This window comes from Plectropomus leopardus, chromosome 6 (assembly GCF_026936395.1).
Source record: "Plectropomus leopardus strain MGB_pleo_1.0 chromosome 6, ASM2693639v1, whole genome shotgun sequence".
In the NCBI taxonomy this organism is placed as follows: Eukaryota; Metazoa; Chordata; class Actinopteri; order Perciformes; family Serranidae; genus Plectropomus; species Plectropomus leopardus.
This window is the reverse complement of record NC_142181.1, coordinates 702,656-724,383: the sequence shown is the minus strand read 5'-3', so window position 1 is coordinate 724,383 and position 21,728 is coordinate 702,656. Positions and strand designations below refer to the sequence as shown.

Sequence of the window (21,728 nt, the reverse complement as noted above, 5' to 3'; positions counted from 1 at the left end):
ACACTCATTACAACATCTACACACTCAACAACATCTACACACTCATTACAACATCTACACACTCAACAACATCTACACACTCATTACAACATCTACACACTCATTACAACATCTACACACTCAACAACATCTACACACTCAACAACATCTACACACTCATAACATCTACACACTCATTACAACATCTACACACTCATTACAACATCTACACACTCATTACAACATCTACACACTCAACAACATCTACACACTCATTACAACATCTACACACTCAACAACATCTACACACTCATTACAACATCTACACACTCATTACAACATCTACACACTCAACAACATCTACACACTCAACAACATCTACACACTCATAACATCTACACACTCATTACAACATCTACACACTCATTATAACATCTACACACTCATTACAACATAATACACAATCTGGACTACATTTATGACATACGCATGAATACACACACAAACACACACCATGAAGGATGATAAGAGTGTAAAATGCAACAAACAGCCCATTAAGGGTTAATACTCATTAGTATCATTTAAAATACTTTCATTCACATTTTTTCTGTCGAGTTCTTTGAGGAACATTTTACAGAAAATCTCGGAACAGTCACAGTGAGTTCACCTGAAAAACTCACAGCCACTTCCTGCTGTGTCCGCGCACACCTCCACCTGTCTGGCGTGTTGCCGTGACGTCACTGCCCCCCCCTTGGTTTCTCTTTCGGCAGGTGATCTTCGCTGTGCGTCCTGCTCGTCGTGTCGCTGCTTCTCTCCGTCTGAAGGTTTGTAGCTTTGACTCTTTTCTCTGTTGAGCGACTCTTTGTCAGAAAAAGTTCCGCTCAGTTTCCAGCGCGTGAGGAGGATCAGTGAGTTCAACACGCGCGCTACAATCAAAGCCTTAATCTGATGTGTGACTTTCCAAAACGTCGCCGATAAAACAAACAAAGAAAAAAACTAAAAGTATTAACTTATTATCATGTAGCTGTTTAAATCCCTGAAGTGAAATGGATGCACGCTCCCGCGGCCACGGGCACACTTCCTGTCAAAGTGTAATTACTTTGGCACGAGGACACTTCCATCTACGTCACGTCATAAGTGCGTCCTGTCAGATGCGTCGGGAGCGCGCCAAACTCGCTGTGTGCCACTTTGCAATCGAGGCCGTAACAACCAGGGCCACTCGCTGCGCGTCTTGAAACGCGGAGCTCTGTGCGTCATGACGCACGGACACTGGATCCTGTGGAGAGTTTCGTTCAGAGGGAACTTATTTTCTGCAGAGTTTCACGTGACCACTAACATCCTGCACTGTTAGCATGACCTCTGTTTTCAACTAAAACATTTCTGAGGGTAAAAGTGCGCAATTTAATCAGATCCACGCAAAAAACGTGTTCAAAAGTGACATCGTGCAGTTTGTGTTTGTGCCGCCAGAGAACAAGTCCACGCCCATATATGCACGCCAATATATGATTTGTCATTGAAAACAAAACCTGAACTGAAAAAGGGAAAAGAAAAGTTGTATTGACACGGAAATAAAACACAAAATAAAACAAGATTAAAGGTTGGTTATTTTTTCAGACCGTGTTTTATTTTTCGGTATAACTTTCTTCAGTGCCAAATCTTTATTTCTGTGCCAATACAACCTTTTAAAATACAAATGTTTCAGTGCCAATGTTTCCCTCTTCAGTTCAGGTTTTGTTTTCAATGAAAAATCATATTCAATGCCAACATTTACGTCACTGTTCTGGCCCCATAAGGAAATAACACACAATTTGATTTCTGTCCAATACCAACTAAATGATTACTAAACAGTACTTTATTTAACTTTATACTTTATTTAACATTAAACAATATTTTATTCAACTTTATTATAACCGTAGTTTAAGTAACTTTATTTTATGGCAGTAGCTACTTTATTTGTAACTGCAGTTCATTTTATCATTTTATATTTTAGTATTTTACAGTATTTTAGAGGAGATTTCAAAGTATTGTGATATATATTGTGTATCATAATATAACCTAAAATTATCATGATATTTTTTTAACGCCATATCCCCCAGCCCCAGAGATGATCGTCTCTAATAAACTGTAAAAACATCTCACCACAAACACAGTCCAATCGACCCGTTTATGAACCGTGCAGATTGAGCCAATAACTCCAGGATTATGTATTTAAATATAAATATTTCTCCACCATTTCTCAGTTCTGCTTTGTAGTAACATAAACACTTAAATTTTTTGTGGTGACTGCCAGCCAAAGTCATTTTAAAACACTTTCAGATTTGTGAAAGATTGTTTATTGATGGAAACATGTGAAAGGCTGATTTAAATGTATGTATATTTAACTAAACAGACCACATAGTTCAGACAGAAAAGTGCTCAAACCTGGACTACATGAACATGCAGGGTCTTAAGATTGAGATTTGTTGAAACATTTTGTCTACTTGTGAAAACAGATAAAGGACTGATGTCTTTGTTTTTCGCTATACACACCAGCTAAGACCTTGTTTAAAGAGAAAACTGCTGCACATTAACTGGTTAAATCTGGACTACATTAACAGCTACTCCCTAAAGACTGTTTCACAGCATGTTTCAGATTTGGAGGAGAATAAGTCTGACCTCTGATTGGACCTGACCAAGACAGCATCACTGACAAAGTGACAGAGGATTACTGCGCCACCTCCTGACCCTCTGACGGTATGTCGACCTCTAAACTGGCAGCGTTTGCCACTTCATGTTTCAGCCACGCAGGTCGCTGCTTTGTCGGACAGCCAAGTAACTGAACTGAAGCCTGTGCTATAATGAGAATTTGTAAACAGGGAATCAAAGTGAAACTGGCAACGCGCTCACGTAGGCGCAGCAGGGTTTGGTTTTTACCTGTTAGGAAACGATTTTAGTTTCCCTGACTTCCCACGTCGTGAAGATGCTACCGCCACTTTGCTTAACCTGGCCGCCTGAGCTCACAGGCGGCCAGGTTAAAGCAGTGGAGGGGGGGCAGGTAGCTCCTTCTGCCCCAACAACTCTCCTCCAGGAGAAAGAGAGAGAATAATGGAAAGATCTTCCTCTGCTCAGCCTGGTGACATGGCAGGGTCATGTGCCGCACTGGCCAGTGTTCGTTGAAAAGTGCCTCCACGGGCAGAAGTTCACACTGATGTGTGAAAAGTGACGTTCCCTGAGTCAAAGTTCATCTGGCTGCTGATCAAATGAAGCCACAGTAACCTCTTTCTGAGAGGGGTGAACCTACAGGAAATGTCTTTTATGTCTAGTTTAAAGTAGCCTATATAGTAGCCTAATAACAAAGAGTGTGTGTGTGTGTGTGTGTGTTTTATCAGGAACAAGGTTATCAGTCTAGCTCTTATGTATTACTGACATCACTCTTTGCCTTGCGTTGGGTGTAATTCGTTCCCTTGATGTAGCTCGGCTGTAACGTAACTGTCCTTCAGGCTCACAGTACTCTCTGATTTTAACAGGTGAGCCACAATGACTGCACAGGGCCTCTTAGAAACTCTGAAAGCTCTCACAGAAGATGAATATGAGGAGTTCAAGTTTTACCTGAATCACTCTGAAGACTCAGAGACCATCCCCTGGTGCGAGCTGGAGAAAGCAAAGAGGTTGAAAACAGTTAATCTGATGACTCAGACCCTCAAACTTAGTGGAGCTGTGGAAGAGACCAAGAGGATCCTACTGAAAATCTACAGAAATGATCTGCTGCAGAGATTGTCAGGACGAGAAGGTCAGTCACAGGAAGAGAAAAACATGATGTATGAAGAAAGCATTCATAAATGTAACTACATCAGTTCAGCTTGTGCTCGTTTGATCCTCTCAGACCCCGTCAGCTTCATCAGTGTTGCACGTATGCTGCATTTAGATAGAACAGGAGGTATAGAAAGAGGTTTTTGTTTCATAGGTCGCTAATCAGAGAAATGTGAAGATTCCCAGTGGGCTTGGCTGGTTGTTGGTCTGAAGAGGTAAAGACAGGGTCAGTAAACAATAACATTTTACAAATCTATCATGTCGGCTAATGCATTGGGCTCTTTGAAAAACCCTGACGACTACTGCCATTTCTTATATGACTGTCAGTCAACGCAAACATTACATGGCAGCATTTGGCAGAAGGCTAACTTAACCATGACTAACTTAATCGTGACTAACTCCACTTAAACGCACGTATGATCACTGAACTCGGACACAAGACGACAAAGGATGTCATGCATAAGTGATCACACATCGGGCTGCAGTCAAAAAAGCTCCGGTGGAGGATGTGAGGAAGAAAGAAAGATGAATATTAGTAGAGATTGAACAGGCGGAGCTGAAAAGGCCATTAAAAAACAGAAGCTAATCAAACTTAAGCAACCAAATGTGTCAAACTAAAAAACTTGTTTATGATTAAAACAAGCTCGAGGCTTAAGAGAAGGTTACAAATCAAGTGCCAACACAAGCTGATGATGACGGTGAGACGTGTGTGCTAGCATAGGCTAAAGTGTAAAGATATCAGGTGTCAGGTCAAACTTGGTAAGTGAATCTCCTGTCTCTTGTACTTAAACCTTGCTCATTCACTCACCTGTTGCCACTTTGTCTTGTGCTTCACAAGTCAAGTCAATCAAGTCGAGTCAGTTTTATTTATAGAGCTCATTATCACAAAACACAGTCTGCCTCAGAGGGCTTTACAGTGTACGACTTCCCTCTGCCTTAGACCCTCACATCACCTGAGGAAAAACTCCCAAAATAGTCTTGTCTCTTCATTTTTTTCTTCATGGTTGAATCCGGTCTGTTCTATTTTTATTTTTGATTTCGGCCTGTTTCCTGTAAGTTTTTTTGCTTGCCCAGTTGTCGATCTTTTGGACTGTTCTTTTTTCTCTTTACTGCCTGTCCCTTGTCTGTACTGTTGCTACCTCATTTGCCTTTCCATGATGGCCATGCTTTGGATTAAACTTTGGCCCTTGGACTTTGATGACAAGACTGAACTGGAATTGAACCCAAATGCACAACACCAGGTTTCAAGAAGTCCAAAAACACTTTATTTTTAGGCAGCAGTAAAGTCTTTACACAAGCAGAAGCAAAACTCAAAATCACTCCGAAGAGGTAAAAAGTAACAACAAAAATCTCTCAGAAGAGGAAACAAAGTATCAACAAAAAACTCACTCAAAAGAAGCGTATGAAAAACAAAGTATCAAATGAAAATAGGTATCAAACCTGAACTATGCAAATGAGCGAGTAACAACAAAAACTTGACTTGGGCATGAATATGGCGCCGGTTCACCGGCAGATGAGACAAGACGAACTGGTTCAAGACAAAGGGAGATGCAGACTATATATACACAAGGTAAGGGAAAACAGGTGGAGACAATCAGAGCGGGGCCGACAATCACACTGGCGGGAAAACACACAAAGGGAGGAAGTAGGTGACCTGAAACGAGAGGAGAGGTAGGATTTCAAAATAAAACAGGAAATCACAAGACAACATAGACACAAGACAAAAAACAACTTAACACAATTTCCTTGACATGACATTTGATTTTTGTCTCTGATTTCTGTGTTTGGGTTAATTCCTGTCCTCTGGCCTTCACAGATGTAACCTAAGTGTGAAACACTTTGTCTTTTATAGTCTCAAAGCAGCAGCAGCAGCCTGTGGATCAATCTGCTGCTGGTAAAGAAGAGGCAGTACCAGGCACCAGCCATGAGCCCATAACTCCTGAGGGGGCAGGTAGGCCTGCTCCATGTTAACGATTATCACAACACTTATGTTTGTAAAGAGGGTGAACTCAGACTGAAAATTATATCAATTCCTTTGTTTTTTGGGTAAATTGATTTAGTGTCAGAGGCATTACCAGGACCAAGTAATGTGTCCAGAGGGATCCCTGCTGTGGAGGACACAGGTGAGCTGATGTACCACAGAGTGTGAGCAATTTAACATGACCTGATATAGTATTAGTTCCAATGTCACCACTATTTATATCCAGCTTAAACCCCATTCAGTGACAGATCTTACTTTTATATCATTAATAGCAATGCCTGCATGAAGAGAAGAAGCATGAATGGAGGAAAGAGGTGCTTTGCTGTGCTGCTTGTTAGCCAGTGGTTGTCCGTCGTGGATGAGCCTGGCTTAGAAGAGTTTCAGTGCAGTCTTTGCCGTGCTGTCTTTCACTGTTGCAGATCAGAGGCATCTGATCACTCTGTGTGTCCTTACAGAGTCAGCAGCTCTGCTAACTCGACTTTGTTCTCCTTGTTGAGATGGCTACATTTTTTCCCTCCACGATGGTGATGCTGTGGCAAAAGCTAAGGTCACTGTGGCCTTAAATCTGTCTCGCTCATGTGAGCATAATATTTCGAGGATACTATCAGGAATTTTTTTCAGATTGACACAAAAATCTTAACAATTAGCTAATTACAAACTACTATTTATTAATTACTGCTAATTTGGTGGTCAAAAGTCAATGTCACTATGACCTTGTGTCTGTATACTTTGCGTGAAGCAATATCTCAGCATAATATCTCAGGAACAGAAGGGGACACATTTGGTCAAACGCTGAATTTGTGACACTAATCTGTAAACTGTGGTGATTGTAGAGGTCGTTTGTGTGTGAGGCATCCATGTTTTCACAGACATAGATGTAATCTGTAAGTTCAACTTGACCGATGTACGAAGGATGCAACTGTAAGGCTAGTGTCTTACTTAACATGTTGAATTTCTGTTCTTCTGATGACAATCCCTCAGAAAAACAGCCAAATATTTTACATTTTTTGTATTTTTGTTCTACACAGACCTGATTGTTCCATTACCAGAACCACGACACATCTCATACTATCAAAAAATGCTGCAGTTAAAACTCAAGGACCAATTCAAGAATATACAAGAAGAGTTGATGGCTGGGCAGCCTCTGGAAGATATCTACACAGAGCTATACATCACAGCTGGGTCTGACCCAACCATCAACACAGAGCATGAGATCAGGCAGATTGAGGCGATGAGGGGTCCAGCAGAGACCGAGACAACAATTAAACCCTGTGACATGTTCAGACCGCCCTCTGAAAGACGTAAAACCATAGTGCTAACCAACGGAATCGCAGGAATTGGAAAAACATTTCTTGTGCAGAAGTTTGTGTTGGACTGGGCTGAAGGAAGAGCCAGTCAAGATGTGCATCTCATTTTCCCCTTCACCTTTCGACAGCTGAATTTACTGATGGGAGAAGAGTTCTCTCTAGCAGAGCTAATTCATGAATGTATCCCAGAGGCGGAAGAGATCCAGACAGAAGTTCTCAATCACATCTTTACAGCTCTGCAGCCATCGAAAAACACCAACAATAAAAAACGTAAATTCAACCTTCTGTTTGTGTTGGACGGACTGGATGAGAGTCGCTTTCAACTGGACCGCTCCACCAATAAAAAAAAGACAGCTGACGTGACAGAGTCCACCACAGTGGATGTTCTGCTGACAAACCTCATCAGGGGGAAACTGCTTCCCTCCGCTCGCCTCTGGATAACCACACGACCTGCAGCAGCCAATCAGATCCCTCGTGAACATGTTGGCATGGTGACAGAGGTCAGAGGGTTCACCGACCCACAGAAGGAGGAGTACTTCAGGAGGAGGTTCAGAAATGAGCAGCAGGCTGGCAGGATCATCTCCCACATCAAGACTTCCCAAAGCCTCCACATCATGTGCCACATCCCGGTCTTCTGCTGGATCACTGCTGCAGTTCTGGAGGACGTGTTGGACACCAGAAAGGGAGGACAGCTGCCCAAGACCCTGACTGAGATGTACATCCACTTCCTGGTGGTTCAGACCAAACTGAAGAACATCAAGTATGACGGAGGAGCTGAGACAGATCCACATTGGAGTCCAGAGAGCAGGAAGATGATGGAGTCTCTGGGAAAACTGGCTTTTGAGCAGCTGCAGAAAGGAAACCTGATCTTCTACGAGTCCGACCTGACAGAGTGTGGCATCGATATCAGAGCAGCCTCAGTGTACTCAGGAGTGTTCACACAGGTCTTTCAAAAGGTGAAAGGAATGTACAAGGACAAGGTCTTCTGCTTCGTCCATCTGAGTGTTCAGGAGTTTCTGGCTGCTCTTCATGTCCATCTGACCTTCATCAGCTCTGGAGTCAATCTGATGGATGAAGGACAGACAACTCCCCGGCTGCCTAAAGTCTTCAAAGCAGAACCAAAACCAACACGTCTCTACCAGAGTGCTGTGGACAAGGCCTTACAGAGTCCAAATGGACATTTGGACTTGTTCCTGCGCTTCCTCCTGGGTCTGTCACTGCAGACCAATCAGAAACACCTACGAGGTCTGCTGACACAGACAGGAAGTAGCTCACAGACCAATCAGGAAACAGTCGAGTACATCAAGAGGAAGATTAACGAGGATCTCTCTGCAGAGCGAAGCATCAACCTGTTCCACTGTCTGAATGAACTGAATGATCGTTCTCTGGTGGAGGACATCCAATGGTCCCTGAGATTAGGACGTCTGTCCACAGATGAACTGTCTCCTGCTCAGTGGTCAGCTCTGGTCTTCATCTTACTGTCATCAGAAGAAGATCTGGACGTGTTTGACCTGAAGAAATACTCTGCTTCAGAGGAGGCTCTTCTGAGGCTGCTGCCAGTGGTCAAAGCCTCCAACAAAGCTCTGTGAGTGAACACGAAACTCCAGATTAAATGTAGTTTTTCATTTTTTCAGAGGAAATAACAGTCATTGGGCCTCATGCAAGAAACATGAACAATTTATTTTAACTCGTGTCCAGGATTTATTCTTATTTTATTAGTGCAAACTGATTTTGGTGATTCACCAATGATTTCTTATATTTGCTTTTATTATAGAAAATTTTACGAGTGGTCGAGAGCGCTCGTACCAAGATAAGAGAAAAGCATCTAATTTTCACAGGCCACAAGTTATTTTCCAACACCAAGAAAAATAAGTTTTATATATGAGGAACACTGAAAGATGCAAAATCAGTTAATCAAATAAAGATGATGTTTTAGAGTACCTTTAATACTTGGAGTATTAAATGTCACAGTATGTATTACTGTAATTGTCTGAAATGTAATTGGGTACATTTACTCAAATTCTGTACTTAAGTACAAATCTGAGGTTACTGGAATTATTACTAGAATTAGAAATTTAATTGGCAACTATTTCTTTGGTGTCATTTTCATTCAAAAAAAGAACCATTGATGGCTCCAGATATCATATATACTGTCCGAATGATGAATCGTTGCTTTTCCTTTGAAATATTTTAGTCTTTTATTCTTTAATAATTATTGCATTTGATTAGTTTGATTTATAAAATTAATTTAAACATTTTTGCATGTGTACTTTTACTTTTAACACTTGATTTTATTTCCCCGAAATCACATTTACTTTTATGTAATTTAACAGAACATCAAATCTTCTTTCAGCCTTTTTTCGGCGTCGTGTCTCCGGTCCTGTTCGTGTGTCAGAGTCTTTGCACACGGCACTAAACCTGCCCTTATATGGTGTTTAGGGGGCGTTAGCTGAGCTGACAGGTGACTTATGATCAGTGGGATTCATCATTGAGCTCACCTGCTCAGAGCAGATTCGGATGGTTCAGAGTGTTCGGAGCATCTAGGGTTGATTTCTCTGATATTTTTGAAAATTAAGAGAAAATATAAGAAGAAATTAAGAGAATGTTTCTTCATGAGGTCCGATGTTTTTAAATGTTTTCATACGTTTCACTGATTCCTCTTCAGGCTGAGCGGCTGTAACCTCTCAGAGAGAAGCTGTGCAGCTCTGTCCTCTGTCCTCAGCTCACAGTCCTCGAGTCTGAGACACCTGGACCTGAGTAACAACGACCTGCAGGACTCAGGAGTGAAGCGGCTGTCTGCAGGACTGAAGAGTGAAAACTGTAAACTGGAAACTCTCAGGTCAGTTTTCAGCTGGTTGGAAAATATTACCCAGCATGCTCTGTTCAAAACAACCAGGTGCTGATGTGATTGTACCGCCACAAAGTCGATCACTGATATTTGACTGAAGGTGTTCAGGAGCAAGATACACTCATCAACCACCCGATATCCCTCCTTAATAAACAGTTCATCAATAATGTGACGGATTGAGATGACGACAGATGACGAGGTTGGGACGGTGACAGTCTGAGGTTCTGACGTCTGTGCTGCACTTCTGTGATTGGATGTTTCCACACACACAGCTGTGAATGAGCCAATGACTGTGTGTGTGTGTGTGTGTGTGTGTGTGTGTGTGTGTTTAGTCTGTCAGGCTGTCTGGTCTCAGAGGACGGCTGTGCTGCTCTGGTCTCAGCTCTGAGCTCCAACCCGTCCCATCTGAGAGAGCTGGACCTGAGCTACAACCATCCAGGAGACTCAGGAGACAGACTGAAGGATCCACACTGGAGACTGGACACTCTCAGGTATGGACAGACAGACTGGACACTTTCAGGTATGGACAGTCAGAGTGGACACTCAGGTATGGACGGACAGACTGGACACTCTCAGGTATGGACGGACAGAGTGGACACTCTCAGGTATGGACGGACAGAGTGGACACTCTCAGGTATGGACGGACAGAGTGGACACTCTCAGGTATGGACGGACAGAGTGGACACTCTCAGGTATGGACGGACAGACTGGTGACTAACTGATGGACTCTGGCTCATGTTTGATGGAGGATCTGAGTGAAGGTTTGTGAAGTGGACTGACTGTGTCTCTTCCTGCAGGATGGACCATGGTGGACCGCAGTGGTTGAGACCTGGTCTGAGGAAGTGTGAGTGTGTCTTAACTTGGATTCATGAGAACTCGTGTTCCTCTCGGTTTCTCCAGAGTTTTGATCAGGATGCAGCTTCTGTTTTTGTGGAGGACAAAACAAACTGAACATTTTCATCCAAGAAAACTAATGAATGCATTTTAGCCTTTAGTTTTAGGATGTTTTTAATAAATCAGTGCTGTCAAACGTAGAAATCATCAACACAACACGACATTATTAACGTCACAAAGCTGTTGAAAAGTAGAATGAAGTGAGCTGAGGTGGATTTACCCTAACCCTAACCCTAACCCTTACCCTAACCTCTGCCGTCAGAGCAGCGTGCACGTGGTCTCTGCAGCCAGCTGCAGGTGGACGGTGTCCGTAACGGACGACAGTTTGAGACGTGGCAAAGATCTTAAAGATCTGAAGTAAATGTGAGCTCTCTGGTGGAGCAGACGGTTCAGAGCTGCTTCCTGCTGCAGTGGAAGATGATGTTTGGTCAGTGAGACTTTATTCAGTCCATGTGTTTACTGATCTGGATGTCCATCAGCTGTCCCCCTCGGTCCACACCAGGATAAAGAGCTGAACGTTAACGTTGTTTAACTGGGTGATTGAATCTGGAGTCAAAGTTGGTTAACTGCATTCACAGCTGAATATGAAATGTCGGTTTGAGTGATTTTCTTTCAGTAAGGTTTGTCGATGGATCGGCAGATGATAACCCGCAGCTGTGTTGTGTCTCTTTGTCTCCATCAGACCTCTGTGAGCTGGACCTGGACAAAAACACGAAGAGCAGAGACCTCAAACTGTCTGACAACAACAGGACCGTGAGGCGTGTAAGAGGCAGTCAGTCATATCCTGGTCATCCAGACAGATTTGACCTCTGTCCTCAGCTGCTGTGTAGAACTGGTCTGACTGGTCGCTGTTACTGGGAGGTCGAGTGGAGAGGAAGAGTTAATATATCAGTGAGTTACAGACGAATCAGCAGGAGAGGAGACAGTGGAGACTGTGTGTTTGGAGGAAATGATCAGTCCTGGAGTCTGAGCTGCTCTGATGAAGGTTACTCTGTCTGGCACAACAGCAGGGAAACACCCATCACCTCCTCCTCCTCCTCCTCCACCTCCTCCTCCTCCTCCATCTCCTCCACCTCCTCCACCACCACCTCCTCCTCCTCCTCCATCTCCCCATCTCCTCCCTCTTCTCCATCTCCTCCTCCTCCTCCACCACCACCTCCTCCTCCTCCTCCTCCTCCATCTCCCCCATCTCCTCCCTCTTCTCCATCTCCTCCTCCTCCTCCTCCTCCTCTGTCTCTGGTAGAGTAGCAGTGTATGTGGACTGTCCTGCTGGCTCTGTGTCCTTCTTCAGAGTCTCCTCTGACTCTCTGATCCACCTCCACACCTTCAGCACCACCTTCACTGAACCTCTCTATCCTGGATTTGGGGTGTGGGAACGTGGTGCCTCAGTGTCTCTGTGTCCTCTGCAGGACTGAGAGTCTCTCCTGTGGACAGACACGCTGCTGACCGGAGGTCAAAGGTCACAGTCACACACACTCTGCACCGCGAAGCAGATCTCAGACTCAAACACAAAACTTTCATTTGTGTGATTTCATCTCTTTGATAATCAACATTTTCAGTTAAACCAGAATCTCTGAAAGAGATGTAACGTCTGAAAATAATTAACTGTTTGTTCATCTGTTTTTTTGTTGCTGTTTTTTTAATTTACTTTCGTATATATATGTACATTTCGGAGAAAAACATTTTCTATAAACAATCATATTTTCAATAACCATATTTTCGAATGTTGTGATGTTTCTAAATGTCAATAAAATCGTTGTTTTATCGTGACGAGCAGCTTCTGTTTATTTGATCACCTTCATCATTTCTGTCTTTATCTGACACCACTGACTGTGTGTGTGTGTGAGTGTGTGTGTGTGTGTGTGAGTGTGTGTGTGAGTCAAGCCCTCAGGAGGTGTGCTGACACAAAAGTTACTCAGTGGCCAAAGTGACAGCCTGCGTTAAGATAAATTTGACTAATTAAACATATTTCAATTTTTACTTCACCTGTGTTTTTATATAACTACTTAACAAATGAGCATTTTTGTGCAAAAACAAAAATATACAAACGCAGCTGAAAAAAAATGAATCAGCAACGTTTTTTCGTTGTTATAATTGTGTAAGTGATTATCATACTGTTCTTTACTTTTAATACTTCATTTTACTTTGTTTAGGTTAATTAACAGACTACTCTACAAATCAAGATTTATTTTTCACACAAAACAAAAATTCTGAAAATATACACGTGCAGCTGAAACAATCAGTCGAATAATCAGAAAATTAATTGGCAACAATTTCTGTGTAATTTTTCATACAAAAAATGTATGGATCCAAATGTCATATAAACTGTGCGTCTGAGGAATTGTTGCTTCTCCTTTTAATTTTTAAAATTATTTTGATTTATGAAATTTATTTAGACCTTTTTGCAGAAGTACTTTTACTGTTAATACTTCAGTTGAGCTCAGTTAAGCTCGGTTTCTCTCCTGCAGCAGTTCTTCTCCTGTCAGCCTTTTTTGGGGTTTTCATGTCTTTTTGGGGTCTTTGCACACGCCACTAAACCTGCCCTTATATGGTGTTTAGGGGGCGTTACCTGAGCCGACAGGTGACTGATGACTCCACTTCACTTGAGGAAGTTTCTGCACGAGGCGCGAAGTCTCAGCTTCTGTTTCAGGTTTCCTCTGTGGACGGCCGTCTCTGGTGAGTCTGAGCCCGAATCATCGGGGTCCGAATGATTTGGGGGGCGTCTTTCAGTTTGAGGGGTCAGTTTGTGGAGCGGACCAGAGGAAAAAATCTAATTAATAACGTCACATCATTTAACGATTAATACAAGAAAACAATCTTTGACAGGTATAACAACGAGGAGAGGGCATTTAAAGTGAATGATGCTTAAAATGAATGATTTAATGATCCAAACGAGTAGTTATTTCTGTAGTTTTGGGAGATGGTTTTACTGTAATAATGATATTTTTTAGTTTTTTAAAGACGTAAATCTGATGTGTTTGAAGAAGCAGCAGAACAGCATCATTATCTGCTTCCTCCTGCTGCTTTTCAAACACATTCTTTGCTTTGTTTCCCTGATGGAGACTTTTTTCGGTTATTATTTTATTATGTTTATTTGTTCATAATGAAATAAACTCAGTGATTTTTCATTGAAAAAACGAGCTGTTCTCCGGCTCCTGCAGTCGAAAGCTGTCGGATGTGTTTTGGGATCTCTGGATGTTCATGAGATGCAGTAAAATGCAGCCAGGTTGAGATTTCATGATTTTATGTGACATTTGTTTTGCAGCACAAGTCACTTTTATATTTTACACACTGAACGCACTCAGTAGATTAACCACGTCATCATTTAAATAATCTCATATTAGTGTTAATTATCTTGTTAGTGTACTTCTTTATATTTATATTTTTACATACTTACATACTCATTATATCATACTTTGAAAAAAAAACATTTACATATTGTGCTCATTGTGTATTATTACTTTATTTCTATTTTTACATACTCATTTCATTATACTTTATTTTAAAAATATGCATATTACATACTTTTTTTTCAAATATTTAAATCTTAAGAAATTGTACTCATTGTTTACGATTACCTATTTATATTTTTAAGTTTATATTTTTATATACTTGGGCTGGGACTTTTTGCAGAACATATACTGCAGACTGCAGAGAAACATAATTTCCCTCCTGGATCAATGAAGTTTTTTTCTGATTCTGTAGACCTGATGATGATGATGATGATGATGATGATGATGATGATGTCGCAGTTTCGGCCTCCGCGGTGTCGGTGCTGATGCTGCATCGTTGTGACGGTCATGTTGATGGTGCTGTGTACCACATTAGAGATGCTTTATGTTATGAGGAGAAGTTTGTCATATTTAATGCTCACTGATTATTATTGGCTGTACGGAGTTATGAGGACATTTATTAATCTGCTGCTGTGGAGCCTGAATGTTCACACGTGCAAATTAGTGTCTTCTGTTGTGTGTTTTAGTGTCAAATTGTTTGTGCTTTATGTGTTTTTATAGTATTTTTTAATACAAATAAATAAAAACAAACAAATAATAACATTGAATTGAATTAAAATATGTTCCATAAAGTCATTAAAATCAGAAATCAAATCAGTAAAAACTGGAGACCAAGTTTTATTGTTTCTGTTTCAGCTTTATTATAGAGATAATTGATTATATATTGATGAAGTTCAGAGTAAAATAACAATCATAAAACACTGACAACATACAACAGTTATAAATGCAAAAAAGACTCAAACTCCTTCACATGTAATAAAAAATCACAGAATAATTTGATTTAAAATGAAGCATCAGTTCAATAACAAGATCAAAATCAGTCAGATGATCCAAAATAAAAGCTGAGGTCAAAGCAATGTTGACAGATGAATGAGTGAAAGCAGAGCGCCCCCTGCTGTGTGTCAGGCTGCAGCCACACCCACACACAGCTACACAAAGAAAACACACACACAGTATACATACATACAATATATACAGGTATATCTGCACCCTGACAGGGTCAAAGGTCAACCTCTGACCTCCAAAACTCCTCCATTATTTTTATTTGAATCTGTTTTTAAATCATTGTGTTTTTATAGATCTAATTTCCCAGCTTACATTTCACCTCTTGCACATTTTAAATTTTATTCACTCAGCAACAATAATTACAACAATAATAACATCACACACTCTGAGTGCAGTTTTTGTTGGTTGTCTCTCTGTCTGTCTCTCTGTCTCTCTGTCTGTCTCTCTGTCTCTCTGTCTGTCTCTCTGTCTCTCTGTCTTTTGTGTCCCTGTTGAAATGTCTTCTTGGCCTGAATGTCTCCCGTTTTCAGGTCCAGTGAATAACACAGTGTGTCAGAGACAGTGAGGAAATGAACTCGTGCATATTAACTGTGAGTCTGAGCTCAGAGCTGCTCTCCTCTCCTGGTCCTCCGGTTCACCTCGACCACAACAACACAGAGCGTCAGCAGCAGAGCGCTGAGCACCGCCCATCTCACTTTGTAGAAGGTGGAGTGAACCCCAAACGGATCTCTGTACTTTAACACTATTTTACTGGATGACACACACTGAGCATAACTGCCCATAACTGCACACCAATACTCTCCTGCGTCCTTCAGAGAGACATTAGAGACAAACAAACTCCTGTGATCAGAGGACCAGCTCACTCTGCTCAGACTCTGACCAAACCGTGTATTAAAAACTCTGCCTTCTGTTCGGTTTGACTTGACGAACCAAACAGACTGCTGACCCTTTCCCTGATCTTTGCATGTGAGAGTGACGTTTTCTCCCTCTGAGAAGAGCTCGACAGCAGGAGGACCAAATTTAGGACACACCACCAGCAGATAACTTTTCACACTAACAGAAGTTTTACAGACGAACAAACCTGTGTGATCTAACATCAGTGATGAAAACACCAGAGAGTAGTTCTGGTCCACAGTCTGGTTTGGATGTCCCTTGTAGATGTTGTGAATCTCCCACTTTGGCGGCTGATCATCACTGAAATCAGTGAGAGTGCACGGCAGCACAGCCGTCTGTCCCTCTGAGCCGTAGATCATATCTGCATACAGCTGTAACTCTACAGAGTAACTGCTGACACACTGCTGCTGGTCCATCCTCAGACAGCTGAACTCTGTCTTGGCTTTTGTTGTGAAGTTAAAAACACGAAGATCTGATGTGTTTTTCACCACTTGGTATCTTCCTCCATCCTCGTCCATCACTGATGTCTCATTGTCCCCAAAAACTCTGCTCCATATTTCCTGTTTGTGTCTAAAGTCACGTTTGAGCCACAGGACGTCCTGATGGTCAGTCGCTCCCTCACATCGCAGATCCTTTGTTTCTCCAGGTGTCATGTCACGAGGAAATACTCCATCCACCTGACTGCAGACGATGACGGTGGTGGTCTTGTCGTGTGTGACTCTGCCGTCGGTCCAACACTCCTCTCGGTACGGGCCGGAGTCTGAGTGGGTCAGGTCGTGGATCTCGTAAGAAGAGAGTTGTCGTTTCGGGTCTTCAGGTGCCGTGGAGTTGTGGGACCAGAGGTCAGAGGTGTTCAGCAGGACCAGCTTCTCCTCACCGACAAACCTGGAGATCAGGCAGGAGTCGGCCTCCTCGGGGAGACTGAAGCTGTAAGAGTCCCGTTCCCGCTTGATGCTGATGAGTTGTTGTGCGTGAATGTTGTTGATGAGAGCAAACAGCAGGAAGCAGAGCTCTGTGACTGCAGCCATTCTGCTCCGAGGTCTCCGTCTGAGAGTCCCACAAACACTGACCCCTCATGAGCTCCGTGTCCGCTCTCATCAGCAGCTTCGCTCTGCGGTCTGAACATCGTCACGTCTTTATCTCTTCATCGGTGGAAACTTTGACGCGTTCGGCTCTCTATCAGGCGAACTGTGTCCTCCGGACGTCTCTAAAACCACTGAGGCCGTCGTGTCTTCAGCTTATTTAGAGATGTGGAAAAAAACAGCAGTGAGACGAGACAGAGGGACAGAATGTGTCTTTTCTGTGATGTAGAGAGACATTCAAGAGACATCGGTCCTCAGAGCTCCCCTCTGGTCCCGGTCCAGGTTGTTTGGGCAGCAGGCTGATCGAGTCTTTCTTATTCCCCCTTTGAGTCGTCTCACAGTTTGTCAGAACGTCCTTTAAGACAGAAATCTGCCTCCATGTTCTCCTTGGACTCCCTCACCTGGTTTTGCTTTGGTGACCTCCACAGCTGCAGCCTGTCTCGCTGCCCGGTACCTGTCTGTGTCTTCACGAGACCCCCGAAGCCTCATTCACACTGCACAGAACACCCTCTGACATCTGTCTTTTTAATGCGACAGGAATGTGTATGATCGGCGTTCACACAAATGTCTCCGCAGTACATCTGAGTTTTTATCACCTACGGCTGCGATCAGCATCGATGGAAACACAACACCTGAGTGAACTTGTTAATCTCTGCTCCTTAACTGGCGAGATGCAATGACACGCCGTCACTAGTTACTGCCCGTCTCCCTCTAAGCAGCTCAAACATTATTCCAAAATATTCTGCAACGAGTCTGAACGAGTCTGAATCGGTCAGAGATATTAAAAGAAAAGAAAGCTCTGAAACGTTTTCACAGACCTTTGATCCTGCTGCTCTTTACCTCCCGCCTCTCTGTGACATCACACGGACGCACCAACAAAACAACCCGTACGCACAAAAACTACCCGAAAGGCAGCCGCGTGTGCTCACACGGTGTGTTCACAGGCAGTGGGAATGCAGTTAATCACCTATATTTTGCAGGTTTACTCCTGTTTGAAAAACCGGCGTGCACTCGCTAACTTTGGTGGGAAAAGAGTACGAGCCAGCCAGACCCGAAAGGCCTCCTTCTGCAGCTTGTTTCCTCCTTTGCTGCTGGAGTCCAGCAGCAGGTTTTCATGTTGCCGCCACGACGGGCACCAACGACCCTCCGACTACAACTCCCAGCAGCCCCCACGGTGAAAGTCTTAACACAGACCACTCAGATTCCAGGTCAACGTCCCCCGAAATTACCTGAAAATTAACAAAAAATAAAAATAAAAATAAATGTAAAGTAAAAGAAAAAGATTCAAACATTGTAATATTTCTGTAAAATCATTTTAAATATACAGTTATGATAGTTAAAAGAAAGAAAGGGGATTTTATTTAAATCTGCTTATTTCTTGCAGGTTGTGGAAGGTTTCTTACCGAGTTGCTCGCTGTATTTTTTTTCCACCGTTTTGAAAGAAATTTCACCGATGTGCTCGGAGCTTAAAGGGTTAAGTCGATGGCTGATGACAAAGTGACCGACACTAAACAACAACTAAATAATGAAATTATTCAGTGGTTGAATGTAACTCAGTACATTTATTCAAGTATTTACTGTAAAGTAAACATATTGTTTCACATAATTATTATTCATAATTATTAAATATTTCTGATATTCATTTTAACCCTTTGAAACAAGAGTTTCCAGCGTCAGTGTGACATAAAAAGCAGGAAAACACTCAAACATAAGTTGCGCAACCCTCATCAGCAGCTTGTCTCTGCGGTTTCTTCGTTATCGCTTCATCATCAGAAACTTTGAGGCGTTCGGCTCTTTATCGAGTCATCTGTGTCCTTTACACGAGTCTCACAGCACCGAGGCTGTCGTGTCTTCAGATTATTGAGATGTGGAAAAAAACAGCAGTGAGACGAGACAGAGACAGAGACAGAGACAGAGACACAGACAGAGACAGAGACACAGACAGAGACAGAGACAGAGACAGAGACACAGACAGAGACAGAGACACAGACAGAGACACAGACAGAGACAGAGACAGAGACACAGACACAGACACAGACAGAGACAGAGACACAGACACAGACAGAGACAGAGACAGAGACACAGACACAGACACAGACAGAGACAGAGACAGAGACAGAGACACAGACAGAGACACAGACACAGACAGAGACACAGACAGAGACACAGACAGAGACAGAGACACAGACAGAGACACAGACAGAGACAGAGACAGAGACACAGACACAGACACAGACAGAGACACAGACAGAGACACAGACACAGACAGAGACACAGACACAGACAGAGACACAGACAGAGACAGAGACAGAGACACAAACACAAACACAGACACAGACACAGACACAGACACAGACAGAGACACAGACACAGACAGAGACAGAGACACAAACACAGACACAGACACAGACACAGACAGAGACACAGACACAGACACAGACACAGACAGAGACACAGACACAGACACAGACAGAGACACAGACAGAGACACAGACAGAGACAGAGACACAGACAGAGGCACAGACACAGACAGAGACACAGACACAGACAGAGACACAGACACAGAGGCACAGACAGAGGCACAGACACAGACAGACACAGAGACACAGACAGAGAGACAGAGACACAGACAGAGACACAGACAGAGATACAGAGACACAGACACAGACAGAGACAGAGACACAGACAGAGACACAGACAGAGACACAGAGACAGAGACACAGACAGAGACAGAGACACAGACACAGACACAGAGACACAGACACAGAGACACAGACACAGAGACACAGACACAGACAGAGACACAGACACAGACAGAGACACAGACAGAGACACAGACACAGAGACAGAGACACAGAGACATAGACACAGACAGAGACACAGACACAGACACAGACAGAGACACAGACAGAGACACAAACACAGACACAGACACAGACAGAGACAAAGACACAGACACAGACACAGACAGAGACACAGACACAGACACAGACAGAGACAGAGACACAGACACAGACAGAGACACAGACAGAGACAGAGACAGAGACACAGACAGAGACACAGACAGAGACACAGACACAGACACAGACAGAGACAGAGACACAGACACAGACACAGACACAGACACAGACAGAGACACAGACACAGACACAGACAGAGACACAGACACAGACACAGACAGAGACACAGACACAGACACAGACAGAGACACAGACACAGACAGAGACAGAGACAGAGACACAGACAGAGACAGAGACACAGACACAGACAGAGACACAGACAGAGACACAGACACAGACAGAGACAGAGACACAGACAGAGACACAGAGACAGAGACACAGACAGAGACAGAGACAGAGACACAGACACAGACACAGACACAGAGACACAGACACAGACACAGAGACACAGACACAGACAGAGACACAGACACAGACAGAGACACAGACAGAGACACAGACACAGAGACAGAGACACAGAGACATAGACACAGACAGAGACACAGACAGAGACACACAGACACAGACAGAGACAGAGACACAGACAGAGACACAGACAGAGACACAGACAGAGACACAGACAGACACAGACAGAGACACAGACAGAGACACAGACAGAGACAGAGACACAGACAGAGACAGAGACACAGACAGAGACACAGACACAGACAGAGACACAGAGACAGAGACACAGACAGAGACACAGACAGAGACACAGACAGAGACAGAGACAGAGACAGAGACACAGACACAGACAGAGACACAGACAGAGACACAGACAGAGACACAGACACAGACAGAGACACAGACACAGACAGAGACACAGACAGAGACAGAGACACAGACAGAGACAGAGACACAGACAGAGACAGAGACAGAGACACAGACACAGACACAGACAGAGACACAGACACAGACAGAGACACAGACACAGACACAGACAGAGACAGAGACAGAATGAGCCTCGTGCAGCTCGTTAATTTCTCTCGTATCGTCTCTTCATTTTATCAGAGAAGTCGACTCCTGATGCTCCAAACGCTCGTAAGGACCATCAAACCTGCTCTGAGCAGGTGAGCTCCGTGATCGTCAGTCACCTGTCAGCACAGGTGACGCCCCCTAAACACCATATAAGGGCAGCTTCAGTGCCGTGTGCAAAGACCCCAAAAAGACATTACGCAGAAAAAGGCTAAAAGAAGACGAAAAACTCGGAGAACTGACGTTCTGTTAAATAAACTGAAAGTAAATGTGATTTCAGGAAGATTCATTCATTCATTTAACTTTTCAAAGTAAACGCACACATGCAAAAAGGTGTTAATAAATGTAATAAATATAAATGACTGAAATAGTTAAAAGGAAAAGTAAACTCCATTCAGACAGTATGTATGATCTGAGACTGTGAGGTTTTTTCTTTTTTTAAAAAAAAATAATATAAACTTTAAAACTGCAATTGTATTTAATTATCTTAGTTATTTTATTTAATTTATTTTTTTATTTTTGTGTTCAGTCACCTGTCAACACCCGATACCAGAAACTGGTTTGTTTTAGTTTGAAAAGTAAAAGGAAAAATAACCAACTTGGCAAGAAATATTATGCAAATTGCAAAAAGAAAATATGTAAAAGCTGTCAGGAAAAATGACATGAAAAAGAAAAAGAGATA

General features: G+C 42.9%; 1 protein-coding gene and 1 pseudogene across 6 annotated transcripts; one reads left to right on the top strand and one right to left on the bottom strand.

Annotated features, from left to right (window-relative positions):
• Positions 1–388: 388 nt before the first annotated feature.
• LOC121942995 (NLR family CARD domain-containing protein 3-like) lies at positions 389–12,188 on the top strand. 6 transcript variants are annotated; one of them, XM_088078416.1, is made up of 10 exons: positions 392–803; positions 2,602–2,712; positions 3,486–3,748; positions 5,621–5,719; positions 5,829–5,891; positions 6,778–8,641; positions 9,722–9,895; positions 10,237–10,395; positions 10,702–10,748; positions 11,481–12,188. In XM_088078416.1, exons 3-10 carry the CDS (start codon positions 3,496–3,498, stop codon positions 12,044–12,046), a joined length of 3,225 nt encoding a protein of 1,074 aa, XP_087934542.1. In that variant the 5' UTR covers positions 392–803; positions 2,602–2,712; positions 3,486–3,495; the 3' UTR covers positions 12,047–12,188. The 6 variants fall into 6 exon arrangements, 5 of the variants coding, with proteins under 5 accessions (XP_087934546.1, XP_087934545.1, XP_087934542.1 ...); XM_088078417.1 differs by having other exon boundaries at positions 2,590–2,712; XM_088078418.1 differs by lacking the exon at positions 3,486–3,748 and adding an exon at positions 6,022–6,063 and having other exon boundaries at positions 393–803.
• Positions 12,189–14,926: 2,738 nt separating this feature from the next.
• On the bottom strand, positions 14,927–18,871 carry LOC148189276 (uncharacterized; annotated as a pseudogene).
• Between the last annotated feature and the right edge of the window lie 2,857 nt (positions 18,872–21,728).

Coding starts and splice junctions, on each gene's coding strand:
- LOC121942995 (XM_088078416.1), top strand. CDS start 3,496: ATGACTGCACAGGGCCTCTTAGAAACTCTGAAAGCTCTCACAGAAGAT. Junction 5,892..6,777: donor CCCTGCTGTGGAGGACACAG/GTGAGCTGATGT, acceptor TGTTCTACACAG/ACCTGATTGTTCCATTACCA. Junction 10,749..11,480: donor GAGACCTGGTCTGAGGAAGT/GTGAGTGTGTCT, acceptor TGTCTCCATCAG/ACCTCTGTGAGCTGGACCTG.